The sequence below is a fragment of the Aptenodytes forsteri genome, unplaced genomic scaffold (assembly GCF_000699145.1).
Source record: "Aptenodytes forsteri isolate BGI_AS27 unplaced genomic scaffold, ASM69914v1 Scaffold289, whole genome shotgun sequence".
In the NCBI taxonomy this organism is placed as follows: domain Eukaryota; kingdom Metazoa; phylum Chordata; class Aves; order Sphenisciformes; family Spheniscidae; genus Aptenodytes; species Aptenodytes forsteri.
Window position 1 is genome coordinate 657,761 of NW_008795025.1, and position 16,602 is coordinate 674,362.

The 16,602-nt window shown below is 41.1% G+C and overlaps 1 protein-coding gene across 1 annotated transcript in view; it reads left to right on the forward strand.

Annotated features, from left to right (window-relative positions):
* The window catches only part of FAM129A (family with sequence similarity 129 member A), a 66,422-nt gene that overhangs the window by 39,869 nt on the left and 9,951 nt on the right, over window positions 1–16,602 (forward strand). The window contains exons 7-11 of the mRNA XM_019471138.1: window positions 7,565–7,680; window positions 13,695–13,799; window positions 13,894–14,056; window positions 15,032–15,219; window positions 15,454–15,615. Of these exons, the coding sequence (XP_019326683.1) occupies window positions 7,565–7,680; window positions 13,695–13,799; window positions 13,894–14,056; window positions 15,032–15,219; window positions 15,454–15,615 (734 nt within the window). The remainder of the gene's footprint in view (window positions 1–7,564; window positions 7,681–13,694; window positions 13,800–13,893; window positions 14,057–15,031; window positions 15,220–15,453; window positions 15,616–16,602) is intronic.

Genomic DNA, 16,602 nt, shown 5'->3' on the forward strand with positions numbered 1-16,602 from the left:
TGTGAATAATATGATAGTACATTGCTCTCAGGAAAACATCAGAGCTGTGAGGTTGATGCTTCTCAGACCCAGGGCATTATACTTCACTTCGTTCTCGATTTGGGTAACAATGTGACAGGGCTCCATTTTGTAAAAGTAAATGGTGTGTCCTTTTATTCAGAGGATCATTTCTAGAGGTGTTATAGCTGTGTTACTAGCCCTGGGTAAGCTCTCTTTTCCCAAGGTCCAGTTCCCAAGCTCTCCTCATCTCCCCAGGTTCAAGCAGATGGATCACTTTCATTTTTTTTCACCTGTGGTCCCCTTTCGGTTGGGACCATTTCCTTATTTTTTTGAGACAGAAATTTTCAGAACCTTATTTTTTGGAGTTGATGACCATGGCCTTTCTTACCAACTTTCTGTAGTATCTGACAAGCAACAGCTCTTAAAATGTGCTGGGAACTCCGGTGGTCACTTTTTGCCTTCTGACAGTGTCATGATCGGAAGGTCTTGCTCTCTCTGAGCCTTTCTCTGTGTCCTGTCCATCATCCTCCATGTGATGATATTACTCATACACCTCACAGTAGAAAGTTGCTCATCATTAAACAGAAACTACATGAGCAACAGAGAATAATCACTGCAGTCCCTACCCACAGCAAATAAATCCCAGGCAGGTATTACCAGAAATGCTAGAAAAAATGCTATTGCAGGAAACCTGTGCTACGAAGATCACTCTTAGAAAGGGAAATCGTTCTTTGTCATGCTCATTTACTTTTATTTGATAGGCATCCCCTATTTGTGGTGTTGGGAGGTTGGCAGAATGATTCCTTAACTGCAGGAACGTCTCTTATTCCCTGATGTTCTCCAGCTGCCTTCACCACAAATCCTTCAGCGGCTGGCAGTGTGCAATAGCTTTCTTTGAAGTACCAGTACAAGAGATGGAAATGTCCTATGTATTTAGATGGTTAAGACACCACAGTTTTTTAAAATGGCAGCCTTTTCTCTCAGCAGCCTCCCTCTGGTTTGGGGTTGTGTATTTTCTTTCTTACCAGCTTTTGTTTTAAAAGAATCAAATTTAAAACAAAATTCAATTAGAAATTGATTTTTTTTATTAAAGAGCATGTATAATGGAAAGCAGAAGAAAACCAACAATCTAAGTATATTTGAAAGAAACAGATGCCAAGGTAAGAGGGGGATGACTTGGAAGGATAAGAAAATTGGGAAAAATGTAATTTGCATTTCTTAGCATGAAATCTATTCCGTTGAGGGTAGCAGTGTCCAGTGGAAGTAGTAAGTGGTGGAAGCACCATCTTTTGCGACTGCTAAAACCAAAGATGAGACACTTAAATTTCCAAATATTTTTCAGCTTTGTCCACCTCCTACTATCTATTTGTAGCATCACAAGAAGGAAGGCCCTTCACCGATACCTGTACAGAGATTTTTATTGTCCCAGGAAAACGCTATATAAGGTGATCAACAAGAAGGAGCTACAAAATAGATGTTTTGGCACTGCCTTCACTTGAGCCAGCTTTCCACCAAATAGATGAGGAAGCAGGGAAATAATATTGTGAGATCACATAAAATTAAATCCAGTTTCTACTAGTTTATCATATTCCAAAAATTATAGTAAGTGACAAACATTCTCCCCATCAGTGAAAGACCACCAAACTCAACTCCTCAGTCATCTTCATTTCCTTCCAGTGACTGTCCTCCTGCCTTCCCCACTCTTTAACCAAAGTCAGCCTGTGGTTTTTGAAGATTTGAGGAGGTCTTGTAGGAGGGAACTAAAAAGTATATCAGGTTGCTAGCGACTTGTGTTGGGAAGAGACATTTGGCCAAAGCTGCAGCTACTGAGGATGGTAGGCAAGAGCCAGGCAAGGCTACGTTCCTACCTATGGGCCTTTACATGATCATATCTTATAAATACAGCCATCATTGGATGCCAGATTGCTTTAATATCAATTATAGTTACCTGCAGGAAGAATTCAGGGACTGTATGGAAAATAATATTCACTGAATGCAGAATCTTTCACCAAACTGTAGGCAGCTCTCCAGCTCAGGAATGTGTATGTCGATGTGAGTGCTGCAGGAAACGGATGAAGCCGGGGTGGATTACTTCCTAGTTTTGATAGTCAGATGATGGGCGTTATGTCAGAATCAGCATTTCTTTAATTAAAACCTGTGCTCTGTGAGCTCAGACTTCTGGATTCTGTTTTAACACTTGTTCATCTACGTCTTTGGGCCTCAGCCTTTTGTGAAATGTCAGCCAAAAAGCTTAGATTACTCTCAGTGGTTTAGCTCGCTTTGGTAAAGCACTTTGTCCACAGTCAATATACCCCTTCACTGTTATTAACAATAAAAGTATAAATTTATTGTAAGAAAAGCCCATATGGGAGAAGGACATTTACTGGATTGCAATAGGGGCACTCAGTTTGTTTTGAAGAATGACATACTCAGTTTTTACACATCATAAAACATCCTGACTGCAGTTCCTTGGCTCTCCAAACAGTTTAATGCAGTAATGCTGTTGCTGCGTCCAAAAATCAGCGAGTCCCAGTTTGCAGAATTAGCCAAGACATAGAAGGGAACTGTGAACCACTGGTGTCTCAGCAGAGCAAACCACCCCATCAGTTCTTGGAGGTGGAAAATTCTCACTGTCTGGTTATCGCATCCGACTGAAGTCCCACCAGGAGCTGGAGAAACATTTCCCTGCTCTTCCCTAACACAGACTTTTCCATGCGGTTGCACGAGTAGTACAGAAACAAGCTGTGCTGCTACTTATGACTTGACTTGACTTGACTTGTCACCATTGCATTTGTTAAGGGGGTAAATGATACGCTGTCTGTCTTCAAACACATATTGGCATTCCTGTTGTTTGACGACCATTTTAGCCTCTTTCATGCTGCAATAATGAGTTTGAATAGCTTCATTAATAACAATTATTGTTTAGAGGGGCACACAGTTTAAACTGGATATCGAAATACTTTTTAACAGCTAGCATGGCAGGTTAGGATGTGTAATGTTAAAGAGGCATCTTCCTTTGATTGTAATCACCATTTAAGAAAAATCATCATCTAGGCAACTAAACATCAGCTGGTTTTGAGCTTTCTGCTACAAAGCACAGCAAGTGACCCAGTGCAGCAGTCTGCAGTATATACAGATACAAAATTTGAACTGGAATGTTCAAATACAGATTTCATATTATCTGAATTTGCTGGAAATCCACCATTTTAGCTGGAGGCAGTGAGGTCTGTGGCACTCATCCTCTCTGGTAACGAGGCCTATTTATAGAAGTTTTTGCACAGGGGTCTTCAGTGTTTTGACTGATGTAAGACCCATCAGTCTATGGCTCCGGATGAGACCAAATTCACCAGGGCAATTAATTTCCACTGCTGTGTTTAGGCATACTCAAGAAGTGTTAGCAAATCAGAAAAATTGTTCAGATAGCCTTTCCCAAGGGGCTTTTAAACAATGTGCCAGCGACACATCCATCTTCAAACAAAGGTGCAGCTGTCCTGCCGTGGGTGGGAGAGCACACAGGAACTTGGGACTGAAGATTTCCTCGTTACTCGCCGGTATGACCAAACATTCATCTGCCAAGTGACAGAGAAGGAGCTGCAGCTCATAGCCTGGAGCACCTCGTTAGGAGACTGCAAGTCCCACAGCAGCTGGAACATCGGATACAGCTGAAATTAGGAGCAGGACCCTCTGCGTTAACACCTCTGCACCAGGTGCAAGTGCACTCAGTGGGTGTCGAGTAGCCTGGTCCTCTGTGTATCATTTTGATGAGTTAAGGTTTGAGATTTCTTTTTTTTTTAAAGAGGGATTTAAACTGTTTGTATGCTGGAAGGAAGCTCATTCCTACAGGCAGCTTTCTGCAATACTGAACAAACTCAGCTGTGCCTTTGAGAGGTGGGCAAATTTGGGGAGATTTATAAAGTCATGGTGTTTCCAGATGTCCTTCCATCTTTTAAAAAGGAGCTTTATAGCAGTTATTCTGTTATGTTTATAAAAGGAATCCATAGTTAGCAATATCTTATCTGTTATTAAAATTAGGCTCCACACTTGCATATGTAAAGACAGAGTATCTAGGTGTGTTTTCTTGTTTTAAAATTAAACAGAACAAACAGAATTTTGTTTTGCTCTCCACAGATAAGCTGATGTTATATTCATTAGCAGCCAGAAAAGCTGCTTGTGTAGTTTTCCAAGTGCAGACCAGCCTGGATTAAGCACGTAGCTTCAGTCTGGGTACCTGTAAAGCCTCACTGGCCTTTTGCTGGAGGACATTCAGTAAACTTTATGGCTTTGTATGGGAGTTGGATAAGGATGACCTACAACTACCACTGCACCAAGCTCCCCTAACATGCTCCACTTTCTACAAACTGTGGGGACAGATTCATCACTCATGATAGGTGCTAGCCAGGTTGGTTGAAGGGGAAGCCCCTTCAAGGGCATTCAGGTGGGTGAAGCACACGTCATCCTTTCTGCTGATGAACAATTGTTCCTGATACCACTGTGGTTTACCACCTGCCCTGCTTGCAGCTGCAGCATCTGCTTCCATCTCCCACGCACCATCCTCTCCCTTGCACGCAAGCGGGGCTACCCCAACAGCTTATTCATTGTTTTCCTTAATTTGCTATGGCATAACGGAGCTGGCTGCCAAGCTAGCAGCAGTCCGCTAGCCTTTTCATAAACTGCTGGATCTGATTTACAGAAGCCCTGGCTCTTCCCTGCTGAAATCTTGGAGGATGTGCACCGCAGCTCCTTTCAGCTTGGGTACAATTCCCTTTTCTTGAGCCGTATCCCATGAATGTGCCTCTGTCTTGTGTGCCTCGCCAACAGCTTCTGCACAGCACAACGCTGGATGGATCTAGTTGTTCAGTGCCTTATCACTGATGCAATCTTTTCCTCCTATGGAAAGTGAGAATGAAATTGCCTAAATTAAGCAATTGTAGTAGCCTTGAAGGATAAAGCTTCCTTTCTACTTTCTACTTTGAGCTGTAGTAAGACTGCCATAATTGTGTTTTTCTCCTGTGTTTACTGGCATAGGAAAGAATGAGTGATTGGGATTTTATGGTACTTACAGCTTGATGTTTTTCCCATGAACTATTCAAATGAGTTGCTCTTGGATTTTTAGCTCCTTCTTCCCACTTCTCTACGGTGTTGGGGACAGTCAGAACAGAGAGAAAATACTCCCTTGAGCATGGAGTTTAAGACTTGATGATCTTAGAGGGCAGACTCTTGTCAGCACTGGCGCATCATCATCTCAGCAGGTCCAAGATCCAGCCCTTTGGATGGTCTGTTGTCCCTTTTGGTTAGGAGGGAGCACAGCTGTGAAGAAGGAAAACATGTGAGTCACGGAGGGCTGCAGGAGCTGCAGTTCTTCCTTCCTCCAGCCAAGCCCGGCCCTCTTCTTGTCAAAATATTCAGAGTTTAATTTTGGGAGGACAAAAGCTTTCAGATGCAACACTCCACCAGTTTCTCCGGTGGAATACTCCATTCTTTCATTGAAGCTGCCATCAGAGGATGTTCTCTTGGCAGTGAACAGCCTGACTTACAACTCTTTTACTGATATTTTAGCAACCTGGTTTGTGACTTGCTATTAAAAATGCTATAAATCATGGAGGTAGCAGTGAAGGTATGGTTGGGATTTTACCTGGCTGTTTTTCTCTTGTTTGATCATCATGTGAGCTTGAAAAAATTGTGTGATCTCTCAGGACCTCCAAATATCTGCAAAACGGGGACGGTATCTATAGAGTGGCACTGAGAGAGTGTTTACTGCACCTCATAACATACCTTCCTGAAGTAATTATTACACCCAGGGAAACTCCAAAAGGGCGAATTCTGACATTTGGGCTCTTAGCAGATCTGAAACCTCATTGCCTGCCACGTAGATAAAATCTATACAGTGCTGTTTTCAAGCAGTAGCCAGGGTGAAGCATTGATGAAACTAATTGTAGGTTTCTGTAGCTTTCTTTTTTGTGTAAAGCGCATGGAGGAGACATTTCAGGCATTACTGTAGTGTTAATCCTTCGTGTTTCCCATAATCTGTATAATCTCTGTATTGCCCTTGGCATGTATGCAAGCCTCCTATAAAGCTTCTCTCTTTAGAAGTTTCATGAACAAGTCAAAAGAAGTGTCTTGCTTGATGGGCAAGGCTTGAGAACTTACTCCCTGACTCTTCACATAACAATTGTTTATATATATCAGTATCTTTTAAAGCAGCATACTTACCTTTGAGAGAATTAACATTCTTCTTCTTCCCTCCTTTCTTCCTAACGTGTGCACAACAGGACTTCAGCTGATCAAGGCTGCAAGTAGATAACCTTGAAGAAGGGACAATAAACCGTCATGGCTTTGTTTTTTCCTTAAGATAATAATCCTCACAATAATCCTGAAGTTCTGTTTCATAGCAAAGACACAGCACTTGAATTCCTGAAGTATTTCAGTGGTGGTTTTTCTTACTCAGGTTTGTCAAGCAGCCTGATTGCTCTGGGGAGCTTTTCCACATTTTGAGGCAGAGGGACTGTTTCTCCCCAAATCATGACAAACTAGTTCTGCTGTGTAACTGCTGTTATACTATCTTAATTAGCTGCGGTTTTGTGCGCTCTCATGTGAAGGAGAGTGTTGGCTGCAACTCTCTTGAAAGCCTTTAGCAGTTTGGAAAGAACAAATTGCCTGAGATGTAATTTCTGTTGTACGACTGGTTATCCAGAGTTTGTAAGAGCAAACTAGCTCAGCCACTTCTTGGGTTTTTCCGTGCTGTGGTCTCATTTGTACAACAGTGTCCCCAGGCTACCATGTTGTTCTTGGGAAGAGCTACCATCTAGCAGCAGTAGCCGTGGACAATAACCAGATACTCAGGAGCTGTGGTTAAACATTCCTGAAATATTTAGGGAAAGCAGCATGATTTTGTCAGAAGTTTTTGTGCTTAATTGGAATAAGCATGGTGCTTAACGTTGTCCAGGTCTGTTTTATTGTATGCCCATGAAAAATCACCTTGATCATCAATTCCTTAATAAAACAAAGGAAATAAAAGATTATTGGGGACCATTAACTCAGGGTTTAGCAATTTATCAAGGGTGTACAACATGCCGCAATCAGCTGACTATCATTATCTTAAATTCTTAATTCTTATCTTAAAGAAGCAGAAGCTCCCAACTCTTGGCCCTGGTACGTGCTGTCAAGGTCTTCCCATGTACCATCTTACATTGCTCATAGGTATAACGGCAAGGGATGAGCTTTCATATGTTAATGACTGCCTTGTCAAAGTCTACCACAGACAAAGCTTGCTGCTGTAAAACTCTTACCTTATCATGTGCTCCATATTAACATTTGCTGGTGTTGGTTTAACTTATCAACTAGGTGGGATGGCTTGTGATAGTTCATATGTGTAATGTGATAGTTCAACATTATGCTTCTAAATCTTAAGGAAAGCCCAAGGGCTTCAGATGTTCTGGTTTAGTAAATGATTTAAAAGTATTACTGCTAGATGCACATGGAATAGGAAAATGGATCAAAAAAGGATGGTTATTTTTTAAAGGTTATTTATGGGTAAATACTTTTTGTTACTTTTTGTTTTCTTCAGATTTTCTCAAGCAGACCACGTATGAAGTCGAAGCGTTCTTAGAAGCCATTCAGTTCTTCCGGCAGGAGAAAGGCCACTATGGGACATGGGAAATGATAACCGGCAACGAAAAAGAGGTAAAAGAATATCTTCCTGATTTTGTTTCTGCTTTGGATATGGCAGCTCTGAGGACAGTGAAGGTTATAAGGCTTCTTGGGAAAAAATGGCATTTTTAAAAAGAAAATCTAGTAGGTAGAAATACCCAAGATTTCAAGACACTTCTTACTGATAATGTAAGTGATGATACTTTTTTAATAAACCCCATTTTGAGTTTTTTGCTAGAAAGTGAAAGAAAGCGTGCTGTGAACTAAAGTTGTTGTGTTGTGCTGGAATGTAGGGATGGCCACATTTCCACAAAAAGCTCATACATCTACTTTAATTTTATGCCATGGGGTCAATTGGTGAATAAATGCTGTGTCTAAAACAAGGCACTTGCTAACATCTCGCTACCACGTTTGCTGCTGTTTATAGTTTTGGTAAATCGGTGAGACCAAAAGCAATACAAAACTCAGAAGCCACGGTTTGTATGTAGCAGATACTCGCTGTCAGCTGCATTGGGCTGTGCTCTGTTTTTCTACCTTTCATGACAGCTATTTTGCAGGTAAGAGATATTTTTTTCTTTTGTTGCTCCTACCTTTGTTACAGTTTCCTGTTGCTTGTCCTCTAATGCCTCCAGATGCCATCGTAGGAGATCAGGCTTTATGAAGAACAGAATAGCAGCTAAACATAAATTTTGAAGAATCTTTTCATTTTGCTTTTCCCCGTTCTTTGGGAATGAAGCTTTTGGTCCTGAGTGGATAAACTAGTAGACCTACTTATTGTGCCAGACTTCTGAAACAGAGTCTTGCATAGTAACAGTCACACTTAAACACCAAAAATTTGTGTACTTCAGTTCTTCAGAAATGAGATGCTAAGCTCAGGGTCTGGGTCCATATTTGGGCACCTGAGTGAGCAGCTTTGGAGCACTGATGGTAGCTGAAGTAACTCCACCGATCCCTCTGGAATCACTCCAGATGTCTTTTAGTGCAACTGAGACATTATTTGGGCCCCAATTTATAATTTTTTTCCGCAGCACTGAGCACTCAGCAGCAAATATTTACTTTAGTACCAGCTGCTGGGTGTTTTCCTTGATGAAATCTGGCTTCCCTTTGGGAAAATGGAAAAAAGCCTGATGGAGAGTTCACGATGCAGGGTTTTGTTTTAAGAAACCAGATTATTCATTTTAGGAGAAGTCTACCTCTGAAATGCTGAAAAATGTGGAAACCGGAGAAGAATCTATAAACAGTGTCTTTCCCAGTGCCATCATGTCAGGGATTGAAGTTTCCTGCTAACATCTGATAATAAAATCCTTAGTATAAGGAGTTCCATCCTTCCAGTGGAGGGAGTGAGGGTTTTTCTCTTCTCCCCTCCTCCCTCAAGTTATGGAGCTATTATATTGCTAGTTTCATTTTATGTTTTATTTTTCCTGTTGCTTGCCAACTACTTACTCATAACCCTTATACCTCGAGAGAACTGTAATCAGAAGACATCCAGACTAGTTACGCTATTATCTTCTTAGTAATAATTCATTCTGTAAGTATAGTGTGTTCTCATGCTGCTTTGACCAAATATAATAATTATTTTAGGCAGATATCCAAGCTAAGTGAATGGTTTGGAACAAGCAAGCTACAATTTGTTTCTGTAAAAATCTCTGCAGAATGCCAATAAATACATTCCCTCACATTCATTTATAATGACAGAGTCTCCGCAGCATTAGCTCACGCGGTTCTGCCTAGGTACTGCAACATGGATGTAATATTAGCAAGTACCCAGTCACTTGCCTGAAGACCTACTGAATTTGTTTTGTGTCATAAAAGTTCCTTTTCCTGGTTTTGTTTTTCTTCTTTTTCATTTTTAAGGTTTCGTTACTAACAAAGGATAAATTCAATTGTAGATGGTATTTCTGTAGGTTAAGTGCTGAAATACAGGGTTAAAACCAGGAAATTTTTGACAACACTTGTTATAAGCAACAGTACAGCCACATAGCGAAAGCACTACAGGACACTAATGTTATACTAGCATAACTCCATTCATCAGTACAACATGAATGTAGAATAACATATTGGTAAATCAAGGATAGCTGAATAAGGGATTAAAAACCCCAAACCTCTACCGTGCACCTTTCAGTACAGAAATATAAAGCCAATCCAGCATTCCTAAAAATGTTTCCAGAGAGCTCAGATTCTTCAGAATATATTTGATCTGTTGTCACATTTATTATTCCGTCTGTGGTGCTCCAGTTTGGGTTATTCGTGAGATTTTTTTTTAAGTGACTCATTAGTTTAGGACCTGTCCATTGGTTTTGACAGGTATTTGAGTCAGCATAGCTGAATTTGAGTGGTGCTGTGGCATAATCTATAAGAATTTAAGTTATATGAAACAACAATAATAGGGTATTACATATTATAGGTATATTACACGTATATTAATAAGTAGGGTATTGTGTGTTATGTTTCTGTAGGGGCTGTCTTATGCCCAGGAGGTACTCTGTTTTATACTAGTGGCATGCAGTCAGAGCCCTTTCTTACTTACTTTTGCTGTCTGAGTTCCTGTCGTTTCCCTATCGTGCTGTTGGTGCATCTTGGGACTCTTGATAGCAGTAAAGGAGGAGCACGTCCCCACACAAGGAGTGTTTCTCATGTTCATAGAGCCCTTTGTTAAGTGTAACAGCTGGAGGAAGCAGTGTTGCTCTGACTTTAGTATCAACTGTATGTCTAAAACCCACTCGAGCAGCTGTAATACGTGAGGTTGAATGTCATGAAATGCTGGCACTCCAAGAATGATGAAAATACAAAATTGAGCAGTGTTTTTGCACTCTCTATTGGCTCAGCCAGCAGCTGGGTGCATCAGGGCAGTGATCCTTGAATGAGGACTGTGCTGGGCTGTTGTTGAAGCAAGGGGAAAAGCTGGGTTCAAATACTCATCACTTAGCAAAAACTCTGTTCAAGCCGCACTGGAGAGGAAGGAGGACTACATACTTTGTCTGTGAGACTTTACTGAAACTGCTGAGCAAGCTAGTAATCCTTCACCCAGATTAAATGAGAAATGTACAGAACCTTAAGGTGCATTTTGTCTTGCTTTTTTATAGGGTTACTATGTCTCTCTGTGATTTGCAGGATATCCACTGCATTTCAAAGCTCTCAGGGGACTGTGGGCACCCACGTATGTGCTGTACAGTCATGACAGATAAAAAGCCGTGATGAAAGGGTTATGTGCCATTCTGTATAGCACATGCACAATAGTATTGCCTCTGTCATCATAAGTTGGCAGCTGTGCATCTCTAACTATGGGCCAGTACAAACATACCTGGGCAAGATCTATGAACAGAAAACGAACATGTCCAGAAATAAAAGGTCTCCCTCCCTCCTCTGAATCATGAGGATGACTAATGACTGAACCAAATATGGGACTGAGGTATTTAGTTCAAAATCAAGATGCTTTAAGTAGAGAAATTCAAGAATCTAGCATATATCCCCAGCACTGATATATGCCTCCATAGGAAACATGTGCAGAGACCTGAGATCACAAAGAAATAGGAATAGGGCAGGTCCTATGATGAACTGCCGCCCTCTGCTTGCATAGTTTGCCTTGTTGGCCAACAGCAGAAGGAAAGCGCAGGAGAAAGAGAGGTCTCGCAGCTTTCTCAGGCCAGAGATACAGTGTCCATAAAGAAAAAAATGGAGAGGAAAGCCTAGACTCTCAGAATCAGATGTGTGCATGTAACTCTGTGTATTTATTGCCAATTTGGTGCGTCTGAGTGGGATGGGCAAGGAAGAAGTTGTAGTTCAAATCTAGGCAGAGGAGGTGCAAAGCCTGACAGAGTGGGTGATTCTGAAGAAAACTTCTGAAATGGGTGCCAGTGAATCAAACTAGGAATCTGTTTCACACCTTTTCATTCTTTCTGTATCAAAGAAGCCAGACTTCGATGCTTCTTCTGTACAAAGTTGGGTGACACTATCAAGAGAACTACAGAACCCGAGAACAGTTTAGTTAAAAGGGGATCTCTCGAGTTTATCTGGCTCAATCCCCCACTCAAAGCAGAGCCAACTTTAGGGGCTTTGTGCAGTTGAGTTCTGAAGATATCCAAGGTTGGAGATTGCATGACTTGTTCCCATGACTGCCCTCATGGTGAAAAATATTTCTTAATCCCTGATTACTCTTTCCCTTGTTGCTACTTGTAGCCATCACCTTCTTCCTTTCCCTGTGCATTTCCAAGAAAAGTCTGGCTCCATCTGCCCAACATCTTCCATTATGTAGGCAGCAATAAGGTCTCCCCTGAGCCTTATCTTCTTAAGGCTGAGCAAATCCGGTTCCCTCCACCTCACATGTCATGTACTCCATCCCCTGACCATCTTGGTGGCCTCTGCTGGACTCACTCCAGTGTGTCAAGATCTGTCTTGTACTGGGGAGCCCAAAACTGGATGCTGCTCCAGATGCGGTCTGACAAGTGCTGAATAGAGGGGAATGTTCTCCTCCCTCGACCTACTGTTGCCCTTTGCTGCAAGGACACCCTGCAGACCGATGTCAAATTTCTTGTCCACCAGGATGCCCAAATTTCTTGTCCACCAGGATGCCCAAGTCCTTTTCTGCAAAACTGCTTTCCAGCCATTTGTTGCCAGCCTATACTGGTGCACAAGATTGTTCCATCCCAGATGTTGGACTATGCATTTGCTTTTGCTGAACTTCATGAGGTTTTTGTCCACCCATTTCTTCAGCCCATCTAGGTCCCTCTGAATAGCAGCCTTGCCTGCCAGTGTATTGACCACTCCCCCAAATTGGTATAATCTGTATTCCCAGTCTGATGTCTTTTCTTTCTAATTGGAACCATCTGCAAGGCCGAACTGCCAGTTAGATGCTGGGATCAGAGAGGGTGATGCATCTCTTCTACAACCACTGAACCCTGTTTCAAAGTGAAAATGTTCTTGAGGGAGAAAAGTACTCAGTGTCAATTTAGAAAAATAAAGCAATGATAGACCAACAATATACTTACAGAAATAATAAAAAAATGGGGCAATGAGACCTTTTCCTCAGTTTTCCTACATTCCATCACAAATGCTTGATGTGTAGAAGTCCCTTTGACACTTTTTTCCCGCCTGCCTTTCTGCTGTGGTGCACCTTTGTCACAGAGTATTTTCTTAGGTTGTATATTTCGTATGTTTTTTGTTCCATAATCTGGAGGTGTTGGGAGGAGACTAACGTATATGAATTCTACAATGTGAAAGTTTTACTGGTTTTAGACCAGTATAGTTGTCTTTTAGTGACAAAAGTAATTGCTTGAAAAGTTTTTCACAAACTCCAACAGCTATTTTTTTTATCCCTTTTGCCTCAGGATTAGGTTTGAGCTAATGAATCTTTTGGATCATGTTACACATTTTTGAAAAAAAATCAGAGTAGAAGTATTTGATTCACAGATTATCCACATTTCTGGATTCCATTTCTGTCCTATATCCTGTTTTTCCTGGGATCTCCTTCTTTTCTTGTTTGAATTGTGAAGTTGGTGCTCATCCAAAAAAGTGCTAGAGATCCATGTTGGTACAGGCATACATTTCTTTTTTTGGCCAGTTATCTTCCTACTAGAAGCATCCTTTGTCTGATGACTCTCTAGAACAATTTCTCCTTGATGATACCTCCTCTGGGAGGGTGTGAGTGTCCCAGAACAAGGTCAGTTTGGGGAAGCAGCAGTCAGCAAACCAACTTTTCAAATGTTTTTGATCCGGTTGCTCAGCTGATATCAATCGGTTTAGCTCTATTGATTTTCACATGGCAATTTCATAATAGCATGCAGTAAATGTTAACGGGCATCTCAGTTCATCTGTTGTCAATTGTTGCATGGTCTCTCAAAATCTTTCAGTGAAAAATGCTTCAGATGAAACACATGGAGCATGGAGACATACCTAATATTGTAAATACAATCTTCCTGCCAACCTCGGATGGCTAAGCCATTGTATATTTGGGGTTGCCTGCATTTGCACATCATTCTGTGATGCGAATGCTCAGTTTTCAGATGAAGAACAGTGTGTGAACATATAATTTTAATCTTCTGACCATATAGATCTTGAGCAACCTTGTGATGGAGGAACTCCTGCCTAACCTTCAGACAATGATCCTGCCCAAAATGAAAGGAAAGAGGAATGATAGGAAGCGGGCCTGGTTTGGTGTAAGTACTGATATTTGCAGAGTAGTTGTTTCTCATAGCAGTTGTCTGTGTGTGCTGATTCTGATCTATGCTTCTTAATTTCATTTGGGTTTAGATCGTAGAAGAAACATACGGCTTAGTCCAGCAGCAGGTCTCAGAAGGATTAAGTAGCTTGAAAGAAGAATGCAGAGATTTTGCAAAAACTCTTGAAGGAACCATTCGCTCAGACATGGATCAGATTCTGAACTCCAAGAACTTCTTAGCTGGAAAAATCAAAGGTTAGTGGAGGAACAGCTGTGTTTTGGAGCAATTTTTTTAATGTTTCCCATTGTGTTGTTCAAATTACCAGATGTCATTGTTTTGAAATTTTCATGTGTTTTGAAAAATCCAACTGGAGACACTAATTTTCAGAAAACAAATGCTTTGAGCCTCTGCTGCCTTTGATAGGAACTGATACCTATGGCCGCTGTGTCTGTGAAAATACCAGGTCTTCTCAAGTTGGAGCTAGAGCTGACAGGTTTTGAGTATCCTGATTAGAGGTGCTCGTTCTGCTTTCATTTTCACTTGGACAGCCTTATGTAATGAAGATACAGGTCACATGAGCATAATTAAAAGTGTGGTTTTGACCTGATGTCTAGGAATGCGCCACAAAACCAGTTCTGGTTATGTGACAAATTCATAGGCTACCAAAGAATACGTAATCCAAACGGCTTCTTAGGTGGTTTTAAACTGATGTGAAGTAATTATAATTTTGCTATGGGTATAAAAATGAGTGTAAAAAGCAGGCAAAATATTAGTTGATGTTGCTTAAGCTAGCAAATAAATAAATAGCTGATAATTTAGGACCTGTTTTGATAAAAATAAGGATGGTCTGCTGATATTCTCACATACCAGACTAGGATGCTTTCAGTGAACTGTAGAGTACCAAGTTCGGATAACTCCTTATAGAGTCACTGTGGCCACGCTCTGTGCAAACCTCCCAGTGTGTATCAATACTGACAGCTGCTCTTTCCTCTGCTCTCACAGTGCCCCAAGCTGCTAGCATTTGGTTAGGTGGGGCATGGGAAAAGGTGTTTCATTGTCACTCATAAAACTATAAACTCTCATCACCCTCATCATCTTTGCAGAGGTGTGACTCCAGGGAAAAAATACGGAGTCGTTTAATTCATTGTAAAGTAGATCAGTTCAGATTACTTTTTTCACTGTATCTCTTACTAGCCTAAATGTAACCATTGTATTGTCTGGCACTCCAGCCACTGTTTCTGAGCCTGCCCAGAAATGCTGCACAGAAAATATCCAGCCATTTCTCGCATCCATATTGGAGGAGCTCATGGGTCCGGTGAGTTCTGGATTCACGGAAGTCCGCTCACTTTTTGATAAAGAAGTTAATGAAATCATCCAGGACTTCCAGAAGACAAATGATATCACAAAGCTAAAGGAGGTAAGACAAAAATAGATCTGGAGCCTTTTACATTACCACAAGGACAAGCAGTATTTGCTTTCCCAGGTGGTAGTATGTTAGTGCTTAGTTTTGTCACTTAGAAAGTCTTGTGGTATTTGTGGAACTAGAGTGTAGATATAAGAATTTGTTTTAGGGCCACTGTTACATTCTCTATTAAAAATTTGCCTCTGGTTGCTTTCTCTCAAAACCTGTTCTTCTTCCACTGGAACGCAGAATGTGGATCAGCTTATGAACCTACCATTCAACTCTGTGAAAATGGAGCCCTGCTATCTGAAAGTGAACCTTCTCCAGGAGCTCCTTCAAGACCTCAAGAGTCGCTTCAAGGTCTATCACATTGATTTTGTGATTCAGAGGACACAGAACTTCATGCAAGAGGTACTGTAAGATACAGTTTTTCCTCCTGGGAGAACAGGTTAGGTTTGTCCTTCTAATCTGCTTCAAAGTAATCTTGATAAAAAGCTGCGCAAGAGTCCTAGAATATATCTCAATCAAAGTACAGGTAACAAAACCTAAGAAAATCACAGCTAGAAGCTGTTTCACATTTATATTTGTGAGGCTGGATGTGTGTGAGTCTTTCAGTAAGGCACAGCAATTTTGGATGGATCATCTCTTCCCCTGAACTGTGACGTTCTGATTTCTCAGCACCTGAGAAGGTTGTGCTTGTACCAATGAGGTGGCTAAAATCTACCTGATTTCCATTCTCAAGGGTTGATTTTTCAGGAAGGATCTTAAATATATTTTACCAAAATGGTACGTCTCCTCCTTGATAGTTTATTTTCTCATGAATATAAAGTAAGGCAATTAATGTTAAAAACTGGCAATTACTTGGACACAGATGATGTCTCAGGATGTAGCTGCATGTAGGTGCTTTAACCAACTTCACTTCTCAAGGGAATGGTTGAAGTGACTACATCATTTCAGATGAAAAATGAACTCCACTTCTTTTTCCCCTCTAGTGTGTATTGGTATAGGCTATAATTTTGCTTTGCTTTTATTTCTTCTGGATGCCTGGCCAGAAATCTGTTAGGAGCTGGCCAGTAGATTCGTCTGATTGCCAAATCACAAGGCAGATTTGGCCTTGTAGCTCTATGTTGAATCCTGTGATTTTAATCCATAGTTGAGAAACTAAATAATCTAGCTGGTAATCTTGTGAGATGGAGCTGGTCCAGTTCTGTGGAGTGGGAGTTACGAATATGGAAAGTGAGTCTCTAGCACAGTGCTGGGCTAGGGTTTTCCTAAAAGCAGCTCTTCTAAGTACAGCCATGATCAGCAGCCAAAGAATTATTCAGAAATAAAATTCTGCTTTCATAGAATCATAGAATCATAGAATAGTTTGGGTTGGAAGGGACCTCTAAAGGTCGT